A 13,596-nucleotide genomic window follows, 5' to 3' on the forward strand; every position below is an offset into this window, starting at 1 on the left:
GCCAAAGCGACAGTTGTCACATCAGAGGCTGAGAAAGGGGAAGGTCTGTGTCTGCCGTAGCACGCACAACAGAATATTGGGATCTGTCCTCTAATGGCCCGTCTGTCTGTTTCTCCTTGGCTGACCTTGCAAACTCATCCTTTGCGGCTTCCCTTCAATCCCCAACTGTGGGACCAAAGCGAAAGGCTGGGTCTTCAAAGCTCCTGCCTCCCAGCTCTCTAGGGAGCTTGCAGACCCACGGCTTCTGGTTGAGTGGGCAGTGAGCACATGACAGCCAAGCCAAGGGTCATCAGGTGACCACTGGGACTCAAGAGGCTGTGGTAAACATCAGCGGCAGGGCTCAGTGGTGACAGCTGGGTCCCATCATGTGCCAGGCGGGCAGTCTGTGAGGGACATGCTCAGGCTGTTCTCAGGTGTAATACTTAAGGTATGCAAATGTTCATTTTTCTAATACACACTAGAACAGAAATAAAATTAGAACACACCGATGGTTTAGTAAGCCATGGCATAGCAATATAATGGAATTTTTATTATTTGTTTTTATTTCATGGGCATTGGTGTTTTTGTCTATATGAGGGTATCAGATCTGGAGTTCCAGACAGTTGTGAACTGCCATGTGGGTGCTGGGAATTGAACCTGGGTTCTCTGGGACAGCAGCCAGTGCTTATCACTGAGCCATCTTCCCAGCCCCCATATAATGGAATATTAAAGATGTATTGGTTTGGGACAGTCTCCAAATCACAATTATTATAAGTGTAAGCCAGCTTACATTATACATACATTACAGCAGCATTCATATTGAATGTCACCCATGATATGAAAAAAATTGGAGGAATATGAATAACCACTTTTAAATGCATGTATATAAAGGATAATAAAGGTTGAGAATGGTGGTCCGCATCTTTAATCCCAGCACTTGGGAAACAGAGGCCAGAAGATCTGAGTTCAGGGCTAGCTTAGGCTAGATAATAATGATCACCGGGGGTCCTGGGTGGCTGGCCAGAGGTAAGGCAAAAATGATACTTCATTTTAGACCCTTGTGCAGGTTCTTGAATTCTGAACATTGTGACTGAATTCACCTACATAAATTTTTATGAGCTCAAGATTTCACATTACTTATAACAAAGTATTTTATTATCATATTTCAACAATTACGCAGGTAGAACATGAGTAGCGGCTGCTGCAATGGGATAGGTGAGGTGCGCACTGTGACAGCGGGCCTGTTTATAGTATGTCTGGCTCTGATGACAGAAATCCTTAGGCGTGTCCTCCTTAAGGTCCTATTCAACAGGCGAGGGTGGGAGTGATGGGGGATTGGCGGGGAGGGGTGGGAAGCTGCTGGGGAACAAAGACAAACCCCTTCCTAAGGGACTGACTCTGCCACTGGCAGGCCAAGGTCTAACTCCACTGTAGAAGACCTGCCCACCAAGTATGGGGTTACATCTACCTAGGCAGGCTGCCTTGTTAGAACTTTAAACACTCGGTGAACAGGTCCAGTTGCCATGTGCAAGACCTGGGGCTCAGGACCCAGGAGGCCCATGCCTGAGGCCAAGGAGACGGCTAAGAGAGCTAGTGAGCTCCTGTGGCGGGGAGGCAGACCCGATGACCATCCAAGGCATCTAGATTTCAGTAGAGGTGCTTGAGGAATTGAGGAGGCTCTGGAAGACACACTTCTAGTTTGCCCTGTGGGCAGTCAAAACTCAATTCCCAGTAGGTGACATTGGAATCAGCTTGAAGGGCAAGCACCCAGTCTGCCAAGTAGGAAGGCAGTGAGCAGCAGGACTACATTCCAGGTGGACAGCACAGTACGTGCCGAGTTAGACACCGGGGTGGCTGATATGGCCAGGTTAAGAAATTGAGTGTTTAGCAAGGCTCAGTACAAGCTAAAGGGGAGGAATGGAACGTCTCTCCCTTGGTAGGCACATGGCCCCGAGATCTGCCACCTGCCCCAGGTCCCCCCCTCACATTCCACACCCTGTTTGATCACTGCCGACTTAGAATTAAGGGGAATAAGGTTTAGATACAGTCTACCACATCAATTTTTACCTTGTTAGGATTTGAGGCAAGCCCTACTTCTGAGCCTTAATTTTCTAGGGCCTGGGAAATCTCAATCAACAAGAGTTTGCTTAATGAAGCCAGAATAGGAAGCCACCCTCAGGGGCCACCATTGTCCATCTGCTCCCATTAGCTTGCAGATGAGATTGAAACCAACTCACTCAGCTTGTGCTTATCTTTACCAGCCTGTGGTGGTTGTGCCTTAGGGAGGGCTGCAAACTGCACCTGAGAAGGAGGATCTTTTAGCACACCCTTGGTGTGTGCTCCACAGCCTCTAGCCTAACACACTCATCTGCCAGCAACTGCAGACCCCGAGAAGGAAACCTGGCTTTGCTGCCCCTGCAGCAGAATAATGCCAGGGGTGGGAAGGAGTGAAGAACATCCATAAAGACCCACTTCTCAACTTACTGTTTGTATCTTTCATCAGAATGACACCTTATGTATGCTGGAACATCAGAGCTCTGAGAAGTGGAAATGGCTGACGCCCTTCCCAAGCCCTCTGAGGAGAGTTCAGATCCCTTAGGTGCTCCATGGGCTCCCAGTTCATCTGAGCTCAGGCACCCACACACAAGAGGCCTTCCATGTCCCCCTCCTCCCTGTCCCAGAAAGCAGGTGGTATAGTATTAGCTTCGGGGACCTTCATTCCCACGAGCTGGGATGATGGAACAGCTTGGCCACAGTGGATAGCTTTGGATCTCTGGCCTTTTCACCCCACCTGTGTGCCCTTCCAGCCTGGCTTGTCCAGTAGCAGACTCTTCGTCAATATTGGCAGAGGGCGGGATGGGACGTGGCATCACCACTAGGAGGCAGAGGCAGGGCGTTTCCTTGTGGGAGGAGAGTCCCGGCTTAGATGTCACTCTGTCTTACTCCACTGCTTCCTACAGTCTTTGGGTGTGGGAGCACGAGCCACTGTAGCTTTTTAGTCCTATGGGGCAGGGAGGACGTCCAGCCCCCTTTATTCATTTGCTTATTTATATATATGTATATATATCACATATGTATGTATACATACATATATCTTTTCTAAAAATGCATTTGAGCAAAGTTCTGAGTATTCTAAAAAAAAAAAGAAAAAAACCCGAGATATTGCACATCCACGTGCCATGATCATTTGATAGATAAGGAAGGTGAGGTTGGAGAACAGGGACCCTGGTTTCTTAGCAAACATAAAGGCTAAGGGCAGGACTAGAGTTCTCTGGACTCCTAGCCTGCTATTTTACTCATCAAGCCTCCCAAATCTTAACAGTGATGCTCTAATCCCACATCGCTGACCTTCAAGTGACCTTAGGCCCTGATTCCTCTTGAATCAGTTTCCTTAAAGCCTTCTAGTGGTGTTAAAACTTGCATGACTGACTCCTGGGCACTCTGTGGTGGCCCTGGAGGCAGGCGGTGCACATGGGTCTTTACAGGGGGAGGAGTAGGAGCCGGGCACTTATCAGTACCACCAGTAATGTGCCAGGCACCCTGCCAGGGGCTGCTCACATCCTGGCTTGACCACCATGAACATACTCTTTCCGCTCTAGAAGAGATTGCTTCTACTTTACCAGAGAATGGCAGGCTCAGAGGAAAAAAGCTCCTACCCTGGGGTTCAGGGACTTCTCTGAAGGTTCAAACAGGGGGCAGGACAAACTCTGGTAGCCTCATGTTCTGTCCTTCCTGGTCAGGTTCTCCCCACTACTTCCCGGTACTGGTTCCTGAAGGAAACAAGGTTTCTACCTGGTGCTTTCTATGTAGGTCAAATTCCATCCCAGCAGCTAGTTCTGAAGCCAGCAGCCAAGCTCTGGGAACCTTTTGGCCATCTTTACTGGAGTTTACTCTAAGACAAGGTTGGCTGACAATCACTGCAGGGCAGAGGGACCAGATCCCACCTACCAGCTAAGAATGGGCTTTACATTTCTAAAGGGTAGGGTTGCGTTACATTAAATCAGAATTTCCATGACCATTTACAAAACTCATGCTCATGGTTTCTGTGCCAACTCAGCTGCTGTTGCGGCAAGCCAAGGCAGACAGATCTTGTGGCCCACAAAGCCAACAGTATTTACTATCCTGCCCTCTATAGACAATTTGTTTTGCTGAAATGTAGGTCCTTGAGCTGCCGGATGGAAAGTCAATTCCTGAATGGTGCGGGATTTTCAAAGACTTTCAGGAAAAATCACGCCACCCTCTTTAAGTAGCTGAAAAAGGGTGTCTGTCCTTCCTGTGAGGAGCAAACAAACACCTCCCTGGTCTGTGGGTAAGAGCCTGCAGTGAATAAAGGGACCCTGAAGATGCTGACACTCCCAAGGTGTATTTAGTGCTGTGCTGGCACCAACCCAGCTGAGATAAAATTAATTTTTTAATATATTAATTTATTTTTATGTTATTTTCACTGGTGTTTGTCTGCATGTTTATCTGTGTGAGGGTGTCAGATGCCCTGGAACTGGAGTTACAGACAGCTTTGAGCTGCCATGTGGGTGCTGGGACTTGAAACTGGGTTTCCAGAAGAGTAGTCAGTGCTTCTAACTGCTGAACTATCTCTGCAGCCCTGATAAAATTAACTTGTTTAAGACTGAGTGAGCATAGACAGGTCACTGCCACTCTTAGCAAGCGTAAGTCCTAGATCTTCCACTTTTGTGGCCATCTGAAAACCCCTCCCCTACAGCTTCCTTTCTCCGTGAGGTTCTCCTTAGACACCAGAGTGAAGAGTGTGCCTGAACACACATTCTCCATGCTACCTGAGTGAATGGGATTCGGTTAGGAACTGAAGCAAATCCCTGTCTATGCAATTTGATATTTTAGTTGACAGCCAGAGCAGAAAAAGAAATCATATAATGCATCAGGTGGTGAGCAGAATTAAAATAAAAGTGCAGGGGCCCTGCTTCCCAGTCACAGCGAAGCATGCCTGTAATGGAATAGTATGCAGCTGTTGGAAAGAATGCAAAACATCTGTATGTGCTTGAAATGAAGAGCCCTGGAGTGGCTTGTTAGAAAAAGAAAAACCAAAGCAGAAGCTCCAGGTACAATTATATTGTATGAGGAAAAGGGCAGACCTTACCTCAAAGTCCCCTGGGCTGCTAGAGGTAAGCCAGTGACTTAACCGCGCAGGCACTGAAGTAAGTACCCTGGGCTGGTGAATGGGGTAGGTTGCACAACACAGAAGTGTGAACTATCACCAACATTGCACTCGAGGGTTACCGGGAGTAACTGCTAATTGTGGAAACTGGGAAGAAAGATGCTTTTTGTCCTTTGACTTTTCTGGTTCTCTTTGGTTTGCTCCATTACTTCTGTGCTTTTTAAAATCCAATTTTATTTTCCAGAAATATCTGGGAATTTTACTAGACACGGCTCACAGTCAGGACCTAGCAGGCCCAGTCCACTATCATCAGAAGTATTGGGGAGAATGGCAATCCCCCTATGCAGCACTCTGGGAGATGCTGATGGCAGCTGTAGGAACAGGTCAGCTCTTACAAAGTAAATGTTTAGTGGAGAGAGAAGTGACATTATGGTGGGATACCCTCCCTGGTCAGGCAAGATGTGGGTCCAGTTGACTGACATGAGTTGGGCAGGAGCAAGGACAGGGCCAACAGAGTAGACTAACTCACAAGATCTAGTACTGAGAGGCAACTGCCCATGGGCACGACACACTAACGGCTCTGGAGTGCAGAGGGCCTTGAATCTCATACTCTGGCTGTTGGGGTTGGAGGAGCTCTTTATGGAGAAGAAAATGGTGGTCCCGAACCAGAGACCAAGTGTCTGGGTGAGGTTGAAGATTGACTATGGTCACACGGTTCAGGGCTAGCACAATGATGCAGCCCACAATGCTAATGGCAAAGCTGCCTACCGAGCCATTAAGCCAGTGCCCAACTGAAGGAAATCCCCTCAGCAGCTAGCAGTACTATCCAGCGAACTGATGCTGAGGACTGACACACCATGCCAGTCACATGACTAAAGTGGCCACCATAGGCAGTACCCAAAGCTGTGGTAGGGAGATGAGGTTAGGATCCTGGAGAACCACTCAAAGCCACACCAGAAAAGCTGAGCAGGAAGCCATGGCTCAGGTCAGGAGGACAGTCACAGCTTGATGTTCAAGAGGCACTGTTTTCTTCTTCCCTTTAGCCAGGTACCCCACCCCAAGAAAGTCCCGCCCCCTCCAGCAGAGGGCCTTCCAGACACCTGGCCCCAGCACATACTTCGCTGTGAAGACAGACCAGAGATCGGGCACTCTTCAAGCTTGCTGCACAAGGTGGCCCACATCTAACAAACCTGGTGAGCATAGGCTGGGGACATATGATACAGTAATAAAGCAGTTTCTGAGTATCCCTTCCCCGGACACTCCCAATTTCAGGACAGGGGACATGAGCTGTGAATTAAACAGTTTGGACAGATGTTCTATCCAGCAAATGCCAAGATAGTTAAAGCCTTCGTTGATGAGGGCCTGGCAAGAATGCTCTGCCTTTTCTGGGTGTTGAAGCCTTGACCAAGCAAAAGCCAGGTTCGAGGCCCAGGAGCCCCTGGCTCAGTTACTGCAAAATCTCAAGTTTATGTATTCGCTACTGCCAAGGCTCCATGGCTGAATGACAGAGCCTCAGGCTCCACTCCACCCCTCCCCGGGAGGGAGGTAACAATTGGAGATTTGTTTTGGGCCAGCCTGGACACAACCTCCCTGGGCTGTTGAGGCCGCCAGGAGCTCTCCTGGCCTCGCCATCCTGGGACACTGGTTGCTAGACTGAATGGCTTTGTCACCTCTGTACCCAGGAGAGAGGTGAGGGGTGAGGCTGCAGGGCCCCAAGCCAACGCTGCACACTTTCCCCTTTGTTCCAGGCCTCCTAGCTCTGCCAGCCAGCTGGAGGTGGGGGTGGGCTTGATGTTTGTACCCTTGGTGCTGGAGCAGATCTTCGGCCCTGATAGCCTGTAGGAGGCACAGGGTAAAGCTGCGCTCTCTGAAGCCACAAGCTGATTAGCGGGGATTTGGGGCTGACCCAGTGAGGGGCAAGGAAAGGCGGAACCCAAGGGTGGCTCAACCCTGGAGAAGGATGGTCTTGGGGCTGTTTATATTGTTTGTATATCTAAGCTGGCCAAGAAAAAAAGATTTTTCCATTTAAAACAGCCACCTCCCTGGTTGAGAACATGGGACACAGTCTTATCCACAATTACCAGAGAAAGAAACCGAGGTTCCAGGAAAGCTACTTCCTTCACAGAGGTGTACACTTCTATCTAAGGCAAGCTTTACACTCCTACAGTGCCCATAAATGGCCGTGAAGTCCTGAAGCCCGAGGACTTCTGCCCACTTGGGACTAGTGGGAGATGGGCACAGAACATGGGATAAGAGAGGGGATTCCATCGGTCCCATCGAACACCTCAAATCTTGACAGTCTTGTCTTGGACTTTACTAGCCTCAGTTTCCCCTCTGTAAAAGGGAGGGCTAAGGCTGGGTGGTGGTGGTGGCACATGCCTTTAATCTCAGCACTCGAGAGGCTAAGGCAGGCGGATGTCTGTTGAGTTCGAGACCAGCCTGATCTACAGAGCTAGTTCCAGGACAGGCTCCAAAGCTACAGAGAAACCCTGTCTTGAAAAACAAAAAAAGGAAGGGCTAAACCATGTCTGGGTCTCTTCTTGATGAGTTCTCTTAATCTTCATGCTACCTGCAAAGGTTAGAAGCATGTTTTTTGAGGGTGGGGGTGGGGAGACTCAGCACATAACCTTGACGAAGTCACTTTTCTCTGAACTTTAAGGTCATCATGGACTCCCATTCCCCCACAGTGCGGTAGTGAGGATCTCAAGAGAAAGTTCCATCACAGGGATGAAACCCTCAGGCTCTACCCCTGAGCTGCGCATGCCCCCAGCACTGGGAGGTGCTTTCCTATTCACCCAAGTGCTCAGCAGAAAGCTGAAACAGAAGCCCCGGGCACGGCAGGCAGCCACACTAGATGGCTCAGCTCTGGGCCTGACACCCTGAGCACCACTCACCCTCCCATCCCCCATCCCAGTGCGTGCTATCTCCACACACCAGATTCCATACCAATGAGAGCTTTAATGAGGCCCCTAAGTAACAACATCCTGGTCCCCAAAAAGCACAGGCAGGATGCAGGCTTCAGCTGAGACTGAAGGTTACTCAAGGTTACTCAGGGCCCAGCCTGTCATGGGAATTCAAGAAAGCAAGGATGGCTTATGAAGCAACTATAGGGACTGGCACACATATTTTGGGTTTGTTCTCCCCAAATTCTACTTATTTGTTTATTTATTTAGGGACAGAACCTTAGTTACTAGCTGAAAGTCACCATATACACAAGGCCAGCATCAAGCTCAGAGATCCGCTTGCAAGCCTGACTGGCTTTTTTTTTAACTTTTAAGTTACATCTACTTACTTATTTGTGTAGGGCGGAAACACATGCCAGTGTGCATGTGGAGGTCAGAGAACAACGTGTAGGAATCGGTTCTCTGCTTCTACCATGTGAATCCCAGGGATGAACTAAGATCCTCCAGCCTGACAGTAAAGTGCCTTCACTGGGTCAGCCATCTCTCTAGGCTCCCCCACTGCTCAATTCTAGCCCTCCAGTGATTAAAACCGCCGTCACTCTGCAGCTGAGGCAACTAAGCTCAATGAGGATTCAAAACCTCATCCTGAGTCTCAATTCCGTTCTTCTACCACTGGATCCTGAAGAACCCTGTGTTTTTTTTTTTTTTTTTTAATGTCATCTGTTGGGTGAAGAGACTTACCAGTAGCAAAAAGGGCAGCAGGGACTAGCCTATGGGTTAGCCTAGCCAGGATGGCCACAAAAAGGGAAACACGGAGAAAGCGAACCCCCCTTGGCCAAGGAGAGCTTGCCCCTCCCTGCTTCCCACTCGGGAGTTCATAACTAGAGGAGTGCATCAGAGAAATGCCGGACATTTAAACAGCTCTCCAGGATTCTGTTTTAATGTATAGCACAAAAGGCTACAGCCCTGACTGAGAAATCAGTAGTCTCCAAAGGACTCCCCCCCCCCCCCCCCGAGAATGTACACAAGATAATTAAAACAAACCCAAACTGGGCATGGTAATGCGTGTCTTTAATTCCAGCACTGGAAGGCAGAAGCAGGTGAATCTCTGAGTTCAAGGACAGTCTGGTCCACTGATCTACATAGTGAGTTCCAGGACCCTCCCTCAAAAAACCAAAGAATTACAGCTGCTCTTTTGTGCTTCCAGCGTCGTTTTATTTAAGCACAAAATCTATTGGTATAAGCAGTTCAAGTGCATGGATTCATCAGTCCAGATATAAACCACGGGAAGGAGGTAGTCCACGGTTTACCGGTGGAACCAGCATTGCTCCAGACACCACAAGGGCTGCCCGAGAAGTTAAGCAAATTCTCCCAGCATCACACAGTTCAAGAGACACTAGTGAAAAGAGCTCAGACCTTAGGATCTGTGCGACTTTAGGAAACTTACTTCCGTCTGTGTGTTCCTGGGGAGGAAGCACAGAACGACATGGAAAAAGCAGTTTAGCCATGAGCCAGCGGCGGACGATTTTCGCCTTCACTCTTCTGCACTCAGAATATTCACCTTATCCACTCAAGAAATAAGTATTTGGCCGAGTGTGGTGGTGCCTGGGAGGCAGAAGCAGGCGGATCTGAGTTCGAGGCCAGCTTGGTCTATATAGAGTTCTAGGGCAGCCAGGGCTGCATAGTAAGACTCTTGTCTCCAAAACAAAATAAAAATAAAATCCAAGGAAAAAAGGTGGACAGATCGACCCGGGTCTGTCCTTTTGACTGCTTCCTTTTGAAGAAGCGGGAGAGAAAAGTTCTATGTGGAAAAACCGAAGATAGCAGTTTAAGTGGCCTCTGAAAGACTCTGGGCCTCAGTCTTTCGTTTTTTGTGTTTTTACTAAGTCACACCGTATCATCGTGGCTCTACAAAGACAGTCAGTAGGACCATCGGGAGCTAACTAGAGCTTCCTTTACGTACCACTCAGCTCAAGTCCGTGGGCTGAAGAACAAATCACAGGAGCTCAACAGGCATGGGGGAGCCTGGGCTCACACTACTGGGTCCCATCACACGCCTTCACTGCCCACAGTAAGGGCAGCCCGGGATTTAGCCCATGTCCGCGCGGTTCTCAGCTTTAAAAAGGGAAGGGGGGGGGGCGTGAAGGTGCGCATCCTTTGGCCTCCCTATACTAAGACGGGAAAATCCAAATGTTTTAAAAAGCGACTAGAACAAACTCTACACAAAGCAAAGGCGCGACAGGAAAGAAACAATGTCGCACACCCTGGAGAGGTACAGTAAATCGGCCCCCTGCGGGGCAAGCCTGTTCACAGGTGCTGAGAGATCCTATCTAGACATTGGCTAGCCTCGGGAAAAGGCCCCACATCCCTGGAGGACTGCGCAGCGTGCAGTCCCCCGACCCAGGCCTGGAGGAAGTGCCTTCTCCTCCTGGCCACCCCCAAGGCCCGGGTTCCGGGCGCGGCGCGGGCTCCGGGCGGGTCCCGCCTCCTCCGCGCCCAGCCGGGGCCCGGCCGGGGGCTCGGCCCTCTTAGCCAATGGGCGCCGCGTTCCGGCCCCCTCCCCCGCGCGGGAGGAGCCGCCGAGGTCGTGTGCGACGTGCGGTTCCTGGGCCCCTGATCCGCGGCCCCCGCCCCGACCGCGTGAAGCGCGGGGCGGCCGCGTGAAGCGCGCGGGGCCTCGGACGGGCTCCCGGGCCCGGCGCTGAGCAGCACATCTCCGCCCGGGGCGCACAGCCCCGTTATCCTCACCTTGCTGCTGGGCTCCATGGCCGCGCTGCGATCGTGGCTCTAGCTGTGCCGGCTGCGATACGGGAAAAGGGCGTGCTCTGACTCTGCGTCTCCCGCCGGATCTCCACGCCTCGGCGCACGCACTTGGGACCACTTGGCTTAGACCAGGACACCTCACGAGCGACTCCTCCACTCAGTTGCTAGCAGGAGCCCGCGAGCAAGCTTTTATAGGACCGTCGCCATTGGCCTGCGCTGCGGGGGAGGGGCCCGAAGTGGGTGGAGCCTGAGCAGCACGTCCGGGGCGGGGTCCCGAGGGGCGTGGTTCTTTCGGGAGGGGCGAAGGGCTCCTGACCGCAGCCCGGGCTTTGGATGCTCAATTCCCCGGTCCCGGGCGCGCGGGGCACCTGTTGGGGGCGCTCGCTGTGTGTCTCTGGGCTGGTGCTTGCACCTCTCTGAGTCTCAGCGGCCGCTAGCAAAATGGTAGCGCTTGGTACCGGGATGTATTGCCCCGCCGGGACTCCGGCTTCCTCACTCGACTGCCGGATAACTTTGGTAAACTGGGGATAATAGTACAACCTCTTGGGTTGTTAGGAAGATTAAGCGAGTTAATATTTGGAGTGTGTTTACATCGCGTCTGTTACGTGTAAATTGGCATTAAATTTATTACAAAGACCACGGGAGGTCTGACTCCGAGGCAGGGTTTTACCCTCTCCGTCCTCTGTATTTCTAGTCCAAAGCCCAAGCTCCTCTTTTGCTCCTAGAAACCCTGCTCACTGCTTCTCTAGGCTATAAAACCACCGCCTCCCTCTATATCGGACTCTGTGTGACACGTGTTAAGACCTGAGAGGCTGGGTGCCTAAATGGTTAAGGACACAGAAGACCTTTGTCATTGAACCAGCTCACCTATAAACCGGCGCTAACTGATCCCGGGCAAGCCCCAGGCCAGTGAGCCACAGTTTTCTTTTGGATTAAATGGAATTCTTCTTAAACCCTATGCTATCAGAATTACAGGCGAGCTCCTGAGTACCGTAGCCGCAGCCTCTATAGAGGCGGCACTGTGGTCTTCGGAGTTTCACTGTTTTCTTTTCTAGAGGCGATGGAGGGACCTCCAGTCCCAGCTTCTCACCTAGGTCCAGCTGAGGGAGGGATCTGGGAGAAGTTAGTTTCTGTTAACAGAGACAGAGAGCTGAGCTGTGTGCCAGTTGCTGGCCTAGGGGGCACCCTGGTTGGGCATGGGTCTCTGAAAGGAAAAGCACCTCCTCCCACTTTGCACACCACCTCACCCTCTTTCTTCCCCTGCTGTCTCCAAGACCTGTCCTGCACTCACTTCCTCTGACCCTGGACCCTGTTCCTTTCTTTCCCTCAGTACATCCGATGTCAGGCTGGAGCAAGGCCCGAGCCTGCTCATCCTGGCCCTTCCTTAGGGCACCAGTTCAGGAACTCCACCTCACTCATCATAAGAGCACATGTCTGTCTCTCAGTCAAGTCACACTCACCAATCAGTCACCTTCTTCTCTGCCATGGTCCTATGCTAATCAGGTTCCCAGGGACAGAGGCAGGAGAGCCTACTTCTTCAGGGAGTCCCCAAGCTAGAGGGACGCGGGGCGGGGGGGGGGGGGGAGATATAAAACATGGCCAAGGGAGAATATAGGGCAAGTCTCCAGAAAGAACTGGGGAGGGGGGGGCAGGACATAGCTCTTTGGGAAGGGGGAGGTGATGCAGAGCAGGGTTTGGAAGGTAGAATAGGAACTCAATGGGTGGCCAGATGGGAAAACCATTCTTGACAGAGGGAAGAGGAGGTACGAAGGCAGCAGACAGACTGATTTCAGAAAGAAAGAGTATCTCTAGACAGTACCCTGAACCACAAGTTTCAGACTTCAGAGTCCCAGCTCTGCAATTTGCTTGCCAAACATCTGAGCTCATCTCTCCTCAGCTTCAAAACCCACATCTCTAAAATGGGTCTAACAGTCTCCTCCTGGGGTGGATAAGGGTCTGTCAAAGAAATTGCATGAATTCTTTTTTTTTTTTTTTTTTTTTTTTGAGACAGCTGTCCTGGAATTCTTCAGATTCACAGAGATCCACTTGCTTACCAAGTACTGGGTTAAAGGCTTGAACTACCAGAACCCTGATCAAACTGCACTGACTCCTGTGTCAGCATTTCAGGTCCAGTCCCATGTTGCCATGGCACTCACGGAACAGCAGAGTAGTCAGGAAAACAACTTTGCTTTTCCTCATCTCACCTGCCCAGACACAGATCCCATTGTCTGCGTGGAATTCCACTTCTGTCCTCTTCTGAAAATGTTTTATGGCCCCTGGAGGTTACTGTTTAGAGGCAAATTCACTGGGAGCTATGGACACTGGATCAGAGGTTAGATTCTTAGGTGGGCTGTTATCTTGGAGACTCAGTCCTTGGAAACAGAATTTAACCCTATCTAGGGAGAGAACACCAGAAAAAAACCCAAGAGATGTATAAAGCCTTGGCAGAAAGACGTGCCACAGAGGGAAGGATGTGGGCAGAAGCCAGGAGAAGTGGCTCTTTGTAGTGTGATTGGCTTTTAGGAATTTGGGGGGGGGAGGCGGGGGAACAGGGAGATGAGGCTGAAGAGGTAGTTGCAAAGACCCCTCCCTGGGTGCCATCTGGTAGAGGCCAGAGCTTTATTTATTGGATGGGTAGTGGGGAGCCACAGAGAGTTTCAGAGAGAAAGAACCCAATGACATCTGGGCATCTCCAAACTCTCCCCTACCTGAGCTCCTAAAGGGGATGTGGGATGGAGGTGGGGTTCCACAGCGCCCCTCCCCCCAACCCGGTGAGACTCTCTAGCCGGTGCCTACACTGGCAGCTTTGTTCCCTGGAGGCTG

General features: G+C 50.8%; 1 protein-coding gene across 1 annotated transcript in view; it reads right to left on the reverse strand.

Annotated features, from left to right (window-relative positions):
• The window catches only part of Slc2a1 (solute carrier family 2 member 1), a 28,797-nt gene extending 17,825 nt beyond the window's left edge, over nt 1-10,972 (reverse strand). Inside the window, exon 1 of the mRNA XM_038333692.1 lies at nt 10,759-10,972. Within this exon, the coding sequence (XP_038189620.1) occupies nt 10,759-10,776 (18 nt within the window). The 5' untranslated portion in view covers nt 10,777-10,972. The remainder of the gene's footprint in view (nt 1-10,758) is intronic.
• Nucleotides 10,973-13,596: the final 2,624 nt, after the last annotated feature.

Source organism: Arvicola amphibius, chromosome 6, assembly GCF_903992535.2.
Source record: "Arvicola amphibius chromosome 6, mArvAmp1.2, whole genome shotgun sequence".
Classification (NCBI taxonomy): Eukaryota; Metazoa; Chordata; class Mammalia; order Rodentia; family Cricetidae; genus Arvicola; species Arvicola amphibius.